The sequence below is a fragment of the Alexandromys fortis genome, unplaced genomic scaffold, assembly GCF_014885135.2.
Source record: "Alexandromys fortis isolate MF-2015 unplaced genomic scaffold, M_Fortis_MF-2015_v1.1 scaffold_1, whole genome shotgun sequence".
NCBI lineage: Eukaryota > Metazoa > Chordata > Mammalia > Rodentia > Cricetidae > Alexandromys > Alexandromys fortis.
The window spans coordinates 15,749,485-15,761,861 of NW_026067927.1; the positions used below are offsets into that span (position 1 = coordinate 15,749,485).

A 12,377-nucleotide genomic window follows, 5' to 3' on the forward strand; every position below is an offset into this window, starting at 1 on the left:
GTGGGGTCTCTCCCACTCTGTGGGCCTTCTTCACTCAACAGCTTGTTCCCTTAGCCATACAGACAATGCACACAACGGTGAGGTCCCGGTTGTCAATGGCTGGGCTTAATTCTGGGCAAAAGGGCATACTTGCTCTGTACATGACTTTGAATACTTAAAACACTTTTGATGGCCTATTAGGTTCAGGTTTTAGTATTAAACAATTCAGAACTACCAAGCAACATTTTTTAGACATTTTGTCTCATATCTCTTTGGGCATTTGAAAAAATTAATTAATTTATTTTATATCTCAGCCAGAGTTTCCTCACCCTCCTCTCCTCCCAGGCCTTCTTTCATTCTCCTCTCTGTTCCCTCCCCCAAGGAAGCAGTGGCCCACTGTTTTATTACAACACATGTTCATTTCTTGGCTTTTTGTGTGTTTGTTTGTTTAAGGAAGGCAGTCTTGTGGTATGATTGAGCATCCTTTGGGTATATACCCAAGAGCTGTCTACCCAAAGGATGCTCAATCATACCACAAGGACATGTGCTCAATTATGCTCATAGCAGCTTTAATTTGGAATAGCCAGAACCTGGAAACAACCTAGATGTCCCTCAGCTGAGGAATGGATAAAGGTCTTGAGGTAGATTGATTCCCTGTTTTCTGAGAAACTGCCACTTACTAACTGGCTGTACAAGTCTGCATTCCCGTCAGCAATGGAGGGGTGTTCCCCTTGCTCCACATCCTCTCCAGCATGAACTGTTGCTTGTGATCTTAGCCATTCTAACAGGTATAAGATGGAATCTCAGGGTTGTTTTGATTTCTATTTCCCTGGTGGCTAAGGATGTTGACTATTTAAGTTTTTCTCAGGTATTCTTAAAACAGAATTCTTCTGTTGAGAATTATCTGTTTAAAACTGTATCCTATTTTTAATTGGGTTATTTGGCTTGTTAACATCTAATTTCTTGAGTTCTTTATTTATTTTGGAGATCAGGCCTCTTTTGAATGTGGGGTTGGTAAAGATCTTTTCCCATTCTGTAGGCTGCCATTTTACCCTTTTGATGGTATCTTTGCATTACAGAAACTTTTCAGTTTCACGAGGTCCCATTTATTAATTGTCGATTTAGTGCTTGTGTTATTGGTGATCTGTTCAGGAAATTGTCTCCTGTGCCAATGCATTCAAGATTACTTTCCACTTTCTCTTCTCTCAGGTTCAATGTATATGGATTTATGTTGAGGTCTATGATCCACCTGGATATGAGTTTTATGCAGGGTGTTACACATGGACCAATTTGCATTCTTCTACATACTGACATCCAGTTAGACCAGCACCATTTGTTGAAGATATTTTCTTTTTTCCATTGTATAATTTTGGTTTCTTTGTCTAAAATCAGGTGTCCATAGGTGTGTGGATTTATGTCTGGGTCTTCGATTTGATTCCATTGATCCACCTGTTTGCTTGTATGCTAATACCATGTGGTACGTATTGCTATAGCTTTGTAGTAGAGCTTGAAATCAGAGATGGTAATACTTCTGGAAGTTCTTTTATTGTACAGGGTTGTTTTAGCTATTCTGGTTTTTTTAGGGGGTATTTTTTAAAAATTAAATTAATTTATTTATTTTACATCCCGACCACAGATTTTCCTTGCATGCCCTCCCCCTCACCTCCCTTTTGCCTCCCCAATTCACTCCTCCCCTGTTTCGGTTCAGAAAAGGGCAGGCCTCCCATGGATATCAACAAAACATGGCATATCAAATTGCAGTAAGGCTAAGAATCTCCCCTTGTATTAAGGCTGGGCAAGCCCACCCAGTATGAGGAATAGAGTCCCCCAAACCAGCAAGAGTTAGAGACAGCCCCTGCTCCCACTGTTAGGAGTCTCACAAGAAAACAACAAGCTATACAACTGACCCATATATGCATATGCATAAGGCCTAGGTCAGTCCCATGTGGGCTCCCTGGTTGTTCAGTCCCTGTGAGCCCCTGTGAGCCCAGGTTAGTTGATTCTGTAGATTTTCTTTTGGTGTCCTTGGCTCCAACAATCCTTCCTCCTCTCTTCAGCAGGATTGCCCAAGCTCTGCCTGATGTCCGGCTGAGGGTCTTTGCATCCATTTCTACCAGCTGCTGGATGAAGCCTCTCTGATGACAATTGGGATAGGCACCAGTCTGGTCACAGGAGATGGCTGGTTCAGGCTATGTGTCTGCTTATTGCTAGGAGTCTCAGATGCGGTCAGCTTTGACTATTTCTGAGAGTTTCCCTTGCATCAGTTTTCTACCTGACCCTAAAATCTGCCCCCCCATCCCGCTTTTCAGTAGTCTCATTCAGTCCTCCCCCTCCCCAAACTTGATCGCCCATTGTTCCCATCCCCACCCACCCTCAGTCTACTCTGGGGATCTCTTCTATTTCCCTTTCCCAGGGAGATCCAAGCATCCCACCCCCACCCCTTGAGCCCTGTTAGCTAGCCTCTCTGAGCTGATGAATTGTAGCATAATTATCCTTTACTTGGCACAAAGCAACAGTTTTAAATCATTGTTGCCATCATTATAATGCCTTGGGGCATCTTACTGTCTTTTGTTGCTATTTAGCTTTTTTATATTTTGGGACAAGGATACTGTCTTTTTGTTATTCCAGTTTGGGGCAACATCATGGTCCTCAGGCAGCTATAACTTTGACTATAGGAAACATGAATGATCTTTACAATAATTGGGATAGTTAACCTATTCAGAGGGTTTTCTTCACTCCACCTGACCCCGAAAAGGAGACATCAGTGATGACAAATACCAAGCAGGAGGGGTCCTCAGACTTCCTAACGCTGGGACCTTCAATCTAGTCACTTGTGTCGTGGGGACCCCGATCATAAAACTATTTTTGTTGCTCCTTCATAACTGTAATTTTACTACTGTTACGAATTGTAACATAAATATCTGATATGAGACCCTTGTGAAAGGGCCGTTCCACCCCAAAGGGATCACAGCCCACAGACTGAGAACCACTGCTCTAGAATATAAGTAAAACCTTCAGAGCACTCCAACACTGCCGGCCTTCACCATCACTCCAGAATTCAAATCTCTTGGCAATGACTTGGACTCTATGGTCAAGCGAAATGTATTTTTATTGAGATTCTGATTTGCAGATTGGTAGAGAGAGAGAGAGAGAGAGAGAGAGAGAGAGAGAGAGAACTGCTAATGCATCATGGGATAAACAACAGGGCTATTGATAACTACCAGACCTAAACTTTCTCCAGCTCCATCTTTGCCTTGGCTGCCGTCCTTAACAAACAAACAAAACATAAAACAAACAAACAAACACAAAACAGACAGGTGTTGTAATAAAGTGGTAGACCACTGTTTCTTTGGGGATTGTTAATTATTAATTATTTCTGTCCTGTCTGTAGATAACCACTTCCTGTACTGAGGACAGAAGAGTGCAGAAATCAGCACCCCTGCATTTCTAGGGGTCTGTCTAAATCTTAGGGTCATGTTACAAATGTTCCTTTTTCACAGGATTTTCTAAGCAGATATTTTTCTTGTATTGGCAAGAAGCAGCCAGAAGAACAAACACGGAAGAGCAGTAAACTGTAAGAACAAACTCTTTCCTAGACAAGCCAGATCCTAAAGCATTTAAAAAATAACTGTAGCTTCTTGTGTATGGTTAGAGTAAGCTGGCCTTACTCATCAGAGACAAAGGGATGCTCCACAGGGTACATTTAATGAGCCTGAAATCACTAAAGACAATAGACCTCACTGCATTAATTACCAGAAAATGAAAAGCACCGGTCTCCAAAAGCTTGTTATCGGCTATGCCTGTCATGTCTCCCCCTGCTCCCAGCCTCCAGATTCACTCACTAAAATGCTCATCTCCAAGGGATTAAGAAGTGGAAATTTGGGGAGAGGAATAGACGACAAACAGGGAACCTTTCAGAAAGAATGAAGTCAATGTCCTTACAAAAGAGCCCAGAGGGACCCCCATGGGGTAAGGACTCATTCAAGATGGTGCTGGGAGAAAAGAGCCCTTAGTGGCTGCCTTGATCTCACATGTTCAGCCTCCAAAATCAGGGGGCGTAAAGTCTCTCTCGTTTATAACCTACCTAATCTGTGGTATTTTCCCAGGCCCCTGGACTGACCAAAGTAGCAAGCTGTGCATTCAGCCCCTACATTCCCTGGCATGGCCTTGTGTAAAAGAAATGCAAAGGGGCTGCTGCCGTTGGCCTGTTCTGTTCTGTGGAGACACAGGGGCCTCCTACTTTCCTTAGGTAAAACCTAGGGTGTCTGTTGGCTCATCTTCCCATATCGCTCTCTGAGGAAAATCTAAGTCCTTTATGTATCTTGTTGCTGCCCTCTGCCAACTACCTAGAGCAAGCTCTAGCCAGAGGCCAATTTGGTGGTATTTTCAGAATCTTCAGCATATTGTTTACCATTTACATTACAGTTCATGGGCACAGAGTATAAAGATGGCAGCCTTGCAGTTAGACGTCTGGAAGCCAGGCAGGCAGAGCAGCTCTCTCCCTTCAGACTTTCCCTAAGTTATTTTAGGTAATCTAGGTTCTCTGCATTTCCATGGGAAATTGAGACATCTATTTTTACTAATTTTAGGTGTGTGTGTGTGTGTGTGTGTGTGTGTGTGTGTGTGTGAAGAGAAGGGGCAGAGAGAGGGAGAGACAGTGCGCACAGGTGCCAGCAGATGCCTAGACAGATGATAAATCCCCCTGGAGACGGAGTTACAGGCATTTGGGAGCCATCTTGCATGGTGCTGGGAACTGAACTTTGGTTCTCTGCAAGAGCACCAGCGCCCTTACCCACAGAGCATCTCTCCAGGCCCTCCACGGGAATTTCAGAACCAATGTGTATATTCCTATTTTAAAAAGCAGTTGAGATTATTATTTTGCTCGCAGCAAATCTACAGACAAATGGGAGAGCGGGAGGGAGGGACAGTTGGAACAGCGCTAAATTCACTAACTGCAGGCAGTATGGTTTTCCATGTGTGCAGGTCTGTAATTGCCGCAATGCTTCATCCATTTCACCGTGCAGGTCTTGCAGGTTGTCCAGTTTACCCCTGAGTAATTTATATTCCTAATGCGATTTAAGCAATATTGAAACTTCAGCTTCCCACTGTTCACTGTTAGCATATAGAAATACAACCCATTTTTTTTTTCTGGAAATGAATTTTTATCCTGCAACTTTGTTGGAATTGCTTTCTGGTCCTCATTTTAAATATGTAGTCTCCAGCACTGCTTTCTCAGAATTCTGCTTCAAGAAAACACAGATGAAGCCCAAGAATCTACATTTGTAATGAGTGACCAGACCTGGGTCAGGTGCAGGCTCTCTAAGGACACCCACTTGAAAAACATGAAGATTGCTAACTATGTGACCTGCCAACAAGGCAGGGTTACTAACTCAGATTGTTCTTTCGCCTCATATGTAAAGAGTAGATACCTCTGATTAAAAACATGGTAAACATACCTTACGGTCTTTATCTAATCTCGTGATAAAGGAAGGACAATACCAGATATCAGAAATGAAGAGCGCCCAAGCCTAGTAAACTAAGTCAAAGAAAGTCCAGTACTTTGCAGAGTAGGCACAGGTGTTATGGTCTGGTGGCTCCTGTTTTACCCTCACACCAAGAAGGTGTAAGGACTTGTTTTTATTTGGGAACAGAGAACTGAACCAAGATCTTTGCATAAACCCAGAACTCTGGAAAATCTTCCTCTAACAACACAACAACAACAACAACAACAAAGCCCAGGAAAATTCTACCTCCTGGCCTAGGATGGGCTGATGAGGCCTGTCATCTAGCCAGCAGACTGATAAGGGGAAGAGGCTCCTGGGAAAAATCCAAGGCCCAGGTGCAGGTTTTCAATCCAAACTAACACAGCACCAGACAGGTTCCAGGAGCAGAAGCTGACTGTGGAAGAGTAGAAGAAGACCCAACAAAATCCCTACTCAAGAGAGTGTTCAAAATCCAGTATCCATGCTCAATGACTTTACAGTACAAACATTTCCAACTGTCTGAAGGAACAGTCATGTTGCTGAGGAAAATGGGGGCTACCACAAGCAGCCCAAGAAGGACATAATAGAAAATTCTTAAAGAAACTGTAACATAGCATTCTCAAAAAAATTGAAGAGGCATAATAAGAAACGGAAACAACAATGAAAGAACAAAATATATAAATATAAAATTACATGATTTCTAAAAATGAATCCAATGAAAATTTAAAATTGGATAGATGAGTATGCCGAGAATAGACATAGCTAAAGAGATAATTAGTCAAATAGAAGAAAGAACTTAGAATAAAATACTCGGAATAGTGGCTGGCAAGCAGGCTCAGTGTGTAAGAACAATTGCTGCCTAGACTGACGACTCGAGTTTGATCCCCGGGACCAAAAGGAGAGAACTGGCTGCTCCACAGTCCTCTGGCCTCCACACGTGCGCTGTGTCAGATGCACACACACACGTGTAGATAAACACAATAAAAATCCAATAGAAAACAGAATCAATCAGAGACAAGGAGACCGAAGAAGAGATAAATTCTACAATCATCTTGAGAGCCGAAAAGATAAGAAGGCAACACTGAAGAGGCAGGTGATGAGAATTTTCCAGAACTGATAAAACTAGAGAGATGACGGCAGTGAGGAGCACGTGCTGCTCTCGCAGAGGACCGGAGTTGGGTTCCTAACACCTGTGACTCCAGCATCAGGGGAATCTGACGTCCTCTTCTGGACACGGATACACACACACACACACACTTCTTTCTTTAAAAAGTGTGAAAAGTAATCAGAACTTGCTTCTAGGAACATAGTTACCATTGGGGCTTGACTGTGAGATGTCCCCCATGGACTCACACTTGGTCTGGTGCAGGTTTGTTGCTTTTTGTTGTTGTTGTTGTTGTTATATTTATTATCAGTGATTTTTAGAACCTTTAGGAAGTTCCTGGCTGGAGAAAGTAATTCTTGGGGAACAAGCTTTGTGGGTTACAGGCCCCACTTCCAGCCCAAGTCTTTTGCCTCCTGGTCTGTGGAGATGTGAGGAGTCTCAGCAACATTGCTCTCACTGACACGGGCTCTGTACCCTCTCAAGCCCTTTCTCCCTTACATTGCTTTGGTCAGGTATTTTGCAGAGGTGAGAAAACCAAGTACTGCAGTAGCTTAGAGCAAAGGCAACCCGAAAGGAAAGCCAGCAGGGAAGAGCTTTTCTATCCACTTAGCAAACGTCTCGTAACGTGACATAACACCAGGGGGTCTTGCCAGCTGGTTGACGATAAGAGCCAGCAATCATCAACAGCCCTCCAAAGGACACAGAATTGCACGGAGCTCACAGGAATGGTAATACGGAATTACTATGTAAACAGAGCCCTTCCTTGGCAACTGCATCGGGTAGGAATGACTAACACGGTAAAGAAGACTGTCACACAGATGGAAAATTCCATTCGGGTTACCCGGGAGAAGAATGCTGGGGAGAATTTGGAACCACGGGAAACAATAGATGCATACAACTCGTGATGCATTGTTTGGGAACCTCCTGGAGAGCAGCCAGCCCCCTGGACCCATGCCAAGAACAGTGTCCCCAGGGAGCTGGAGGAGGTCCCACCACCTGTGGCATGGGGGTCACATACTGGCATATTTCCAGTCTGCATCTGAACACGGCCACCCTCCCACACATTTCCTGCAGATCCTCTAAGAAGCCAGGTGTCCTGGACGCTGGGCTGTGGCACAGAAGGAGCTTTCTGCCGATCCAAAACTCCTCATCCGCTCCGCACTCGTGGCAGGGCCGTCATGAGCATCCCGCCTCCATGTGCAGTGAATCACCCAGTCAAAGCAGAATGCGGTTACCCATTTGCTTATATTTCTGTTTCAATTATTTGCTTTTTCACTGAACATTTATGAAACAAATTTATGTTCTTGGTGCTTGCAACATAGGTTCTATATGGCATGAATCCCACACAGAATTTCAAGAAAAAGGAAACCAAGACCACTTTTGCTTAGGGATGAATATGCAGATGGTAACTTTACACAGGAAAGCAAGAAAATGATCCCCATAACGTTTAAGAGGATAGGCACATTCACGGGGAGGCTGGCAGTCTTGGGTTGGCAGCCCATCCTGCTGCACATTCTTAGGCTGGCTGGGGAACGTGACTTCACAGGTGCGGAGGAGGGTGGGATCTGGGCAGCTGGCTGGCTGCCCTTCAGTGGCCTTAGTCTACAATCTTCACATTCTTGTACACACACACGCACACATATACACACATACACATATAGTTTACACATGTACACATGCACACATACATACACACATGGACTCACATACACATACATCTATACACACACGTGAATATACATACACATGTATACACACATACTTGCATACACATACACACATGTGTACGCACACATACACACATATACATATGTTTCGAGAACTTGGTAACTTGGTTACCACACAAAGCGAGTTCATACCTGAAATGTCACAGTAAATCGTCTGCTGGTAGAGCCTGGCCTCTAGGGGGTTAAAGTACACAGTGATATCAGCTGATGAGTTGGGCCAGACATCGCCTTCCTGAAACATGAACAAAAAAGAAAGGCATTGTTTTCAAATGATAATTGTATGAATTTTTTTCATATATTTAAGAAGTGCATAAAGTTTTGACACACATATAGAAAGTAAAAGGGTCCTTATGGTCAAGTAGATTAGCACATGCATTTCCTAGCAGTTCCTTCGGTGTGCCACGAGAACACGTCAGGTCTATTCTTACCGAATTTCTAATGCATGTGTTATTAACTGCAAGTGTCAGGCTGCAGTGGATCTCCAGTACTCACGGCTGTGTATTTGTCCCCATGAGCAACTGGCACCTGCCATTCTACTCGCTGGTTCCACAAGTTCAGTTTTTATAGCCTGCATACACATGAGAACATGCTGAATGTGCTGGCTTTGTGGCCAATGCAGGGCACCCCCAAAGGGTTTTGCGTTTATTTATTGTGTGTGTGTGTGTGTGTGTGTCTGTGTGCATACACCCTCGCAGATGTGTGCATGCCACAGTCTGCATAATGAAGGTCAGAGGACAAACTGTTGGAGTTGCTTCCCTCCTTCACCACGTGGAGTCCAATAATTAAACTGGTTGTCAGTCAGGCTGGGCAGCAAGCACCTTTACCCACTGAGCATCTTGACAGCCCAGCAGGGGATCCCTTTTAAAACTGAACAATATTCTGTTGTGTGTACACATCACATTTCTTCCCCCATTCGCCTGCCTGTGCATACTCAAGTAGCTCTACAGGCTGGCTAGTTAAACCATGCTGCAGAGAACACGGGACTGAGCCCGTACTATACTGTCTACTTCCTTTGGGTCTGCAGTAGGAAGAGATTCTGGGTCACATGGTGGTTCTATTTTTCGTTTCTTTGGGAACCACACACAGAGGCTGAAATCCTGGGAACCTAAAGGAAACACTTCTACAACACATGAGAAAACACCATTTACCCAGCAGATGGAGACTTACACTGCTCGGGAACTTATCTAGTAGCACCAAGTGTGGACAAGCTTTACAGATAACGTCAGTGAGTTCATGAATATAAGATGCATTAATGAGAAAACCAGGAAGAATGATTGTTTTCCTTTGAAATGGAGATTTACTATGTAGCCAAGGCTAGCCTCATACTCATCTCCTAAAGTGTGTGCCACTGTGCTTCATGGGACAGGGCAGTTTTAAGATGTGTATGTTCAGTGAGCATGTGCTATCTGTCCATGTGTACCCAGCCCTGGGACTTCAGAGGAGACAGAGTAGGCCAAGACTGCAGGGGGCTTAGCCATCAGCAGGCTGATTGACAGGAACATACATGACAAAGGTTGTCCCTATAAAATAAGGTCCACAGGGGCCACAGTGAAAGAATTATCTGATCTTTTCAGCAGAGGCACTACCTGCCTGACTTATAAGTGACAGCAAACAGAAATACCTCTACTCTGCACAGCCAAGTAATGGCCCAAGGGAGGCTAGTGGCCAGATCAGAGCCTTTCTGACCTAGCCAGTCACCTCTCACTTTAATCCAAACCACCCCAAAGCCATAGAAAAGACCCAAGTGTGCTACTGTGATGGAATGAGCCACCTAACCCTGATTTAAAACATTGTCCTGACCGTATAATCTGGTGTCTCTTCACCAATTTCTCAAGCTGCAAGAGGTGAAACTGCACCTGACTCCAAGAGCCCCCCACAAAAGGTCTGGAAAAGCCATGTATCCAGTAAGGTCCCTAGATGTTGACTGCCCACCACCTATCTATGTTACTTCTATGCCACTTAGGACTAAACCGGAAGACTGAAAAGGCTGGGGGCAAAATGTGTGCCTTTTCCTAAAGTCTTCTAAATGGGACCAAAGGAGCACAAGTTCTAAACATATTTAGAAATCTATACACAGCTCAATAGCAAATCAAGGCGAGACAACATAATAAACAATCTAGCTTCAGTTTCAGATAGTCCCCAAAGCACCCTAGATAGTCTGGCTGGAAGGGAAATTACTCCTGGAATAAAGACTAGAGAGGAAAACAAGTGGCTGACATCGTCACGTAGGAGAAGTAAGATCCTTGGTTCAACCCCAGCCCCTGAGGAAAAGGCAACATCAGACAAGACGGGAGAACAGGAAACTAGAGAGCAATCGGAATGACCTATGACCTTCTCAGGCAGTGTCATTCCAAACTTTAGAGTGACGTGAGGACGCTAAGGCTCTGAGAAGCAACAGCGAGGTTACAAAGGTCAGGAAGTTGTTTTGCATCCCCAGGAAGTCCAAGAGAAGAAAGGTAGGCACGCGCTCCTCTGTCTACAGCATCCAGGCAGAGGTGGCTCTTGGCAGGTGCTTGCTGCTATCCATTGAGTCAGCTGTTTCTGCTCTGCTTGTACCTTATGGACTTATTACCAGACATGGATTCATTTCTGAAGCCTCCTTCTGCCCTTTTCATTGCATTTAGGACCCTCAAAACCACACAACGGTAGTGCCCAGAGAGGCCCCTGAGAGTCCACAGTGGACAGGAAGGTACAAAGCACTCTTATGGACCTAGAAATTGCACCACAGAACTTTGCAAGACCTTGAGACACATATTTGGCCCCTTCTGATAAATGGAAACTACCCGGCCCATTGACTGGTAGGACCTAGAAGAGGCAGACAGGCCAAGCAGATATGGCTCAGTCATTCAGCCAGCTGAAGGTATGTTGGTGGTATCCTGCCTAAGACCACTGGAGATTTAGGCATCTTCCTAATCCATGTGATGTGAATCTGCTGGCGGGTTTAGACCCTGCTTTAACCAGACATCAAGTAGATGCAACTAACTTGCTCCAACACAAACTGGCCAAAGCACCAAGAGACATTTTAATTCCTGTGAGAATCCATGCCAGAAAAATGTGAGTAGCAAGAAGTGGCCCCAAGAGGACCTGGAAATTGAGTTATCTCAGAACATGTTAAGAGGGGTCTTATGGTTTTGGGTAGGCCAGACCATTTTCATGGCCTCCGAGCCACAGAGTCCATGGTGTATGCATGGATAAAGGGGAGCATGGCCTCAACCTCCAAATACTTTTGAACCTGCCATGGTCAAATAAGTCTGCTAGGTAGACATGAAGGGTTGGGAAGTAAGACACAGCTGAGGCGCATGATCTGGATCCCAGAGACGGGGGTACTGGCCCCCCGGGGAAGACTGAGAGGACCCTCTGGTGACCAGAGGTCAGCATAAGGAGCCCGTCCACAGAGCTCCGACAGAATGAGGACTGGCCCTGGGGCCTTCTCCTGCACAACCGCAGCTGCTTAGCTGAGTCTGCAGCATCCACTGGTAACTTGATCTTTCTCTGCACGCGGAAGATAATTCAAGGACAAATGTCCTTCTACAGTCCTCTCCTGGGTCAGCGCTTGGGACAGGGAACTAACACCTGTGTGTGTGCCACAACAAAAGCGTGGTCGTTCCATTTGCTCTCTCAGAGGGATGCTGGTAGCGTGGTCACTCACTACCTCTGCTTTCAGGTGGGCTTCATTAGAAAATGCAGTTTAAAAAAAAAACCATGAAATTTCCTAGCAAATCAAAGGCCAAACCTTGCAAACACGCAATAAGCCTAAAATGGCCCCACTTGACTCCTTGCCTTGAATCGTCTCATCTTGCTGGCCCTACTGAAATGAACTTCTGGGTCACTCATGCTGCTGGAAATGCCCTCTCGTTCTTTACTGCTCAGCTCTGACATTTCAGAAAATCAAAACCTTCACAAATTCCCCTACTGGCTCCAGCATGGATACCCTGTCTTCCCAGACCCCTGGGGCTGCCTCTTCCCTCAGGTCCCTGCTGCTCCAGCTTCCTCCTGTTTCTAAGACTCTCTCCCTTCTCTGACTGTTTTCCCACTCCGAATGGGAACCTGAGTTTAGAGGATTCAATCTGCCACCATTTCCTT

The 12,377-nt window shown here is 44.9% G+C and overlaps 1 protein-coding gene across 10 annotated transcripts in view; it reads right to left on the minus strand.

The window, feature by feature from the left end:
* Positions 1–12,377, minus strand: part of Hydin (HYDIN axonemal central pair apparatus protein) — a 326,725-nt gene that overhangs the window by 218,273 nt on the left and 96,075 nt on the right. For all 10 annotated transcript variants that reach the window (XR_007592102.1, XR_007592103.1, XR_007592104.1 and 7 more), the window contains exon 10: positions 8,427–8,526. Coding sequence is in view for 4 of the 10 variants with exons in the window: in XM_050144333.1 (XP_050000290.1) it covers positions 8,427–8,526 (100 nt within the window). In the remaining 6 variants the exon portion in view is untranslated. The remainder of the gene's footprint in view (positions 1–8,426; positions 8,527–12,377) is intronic.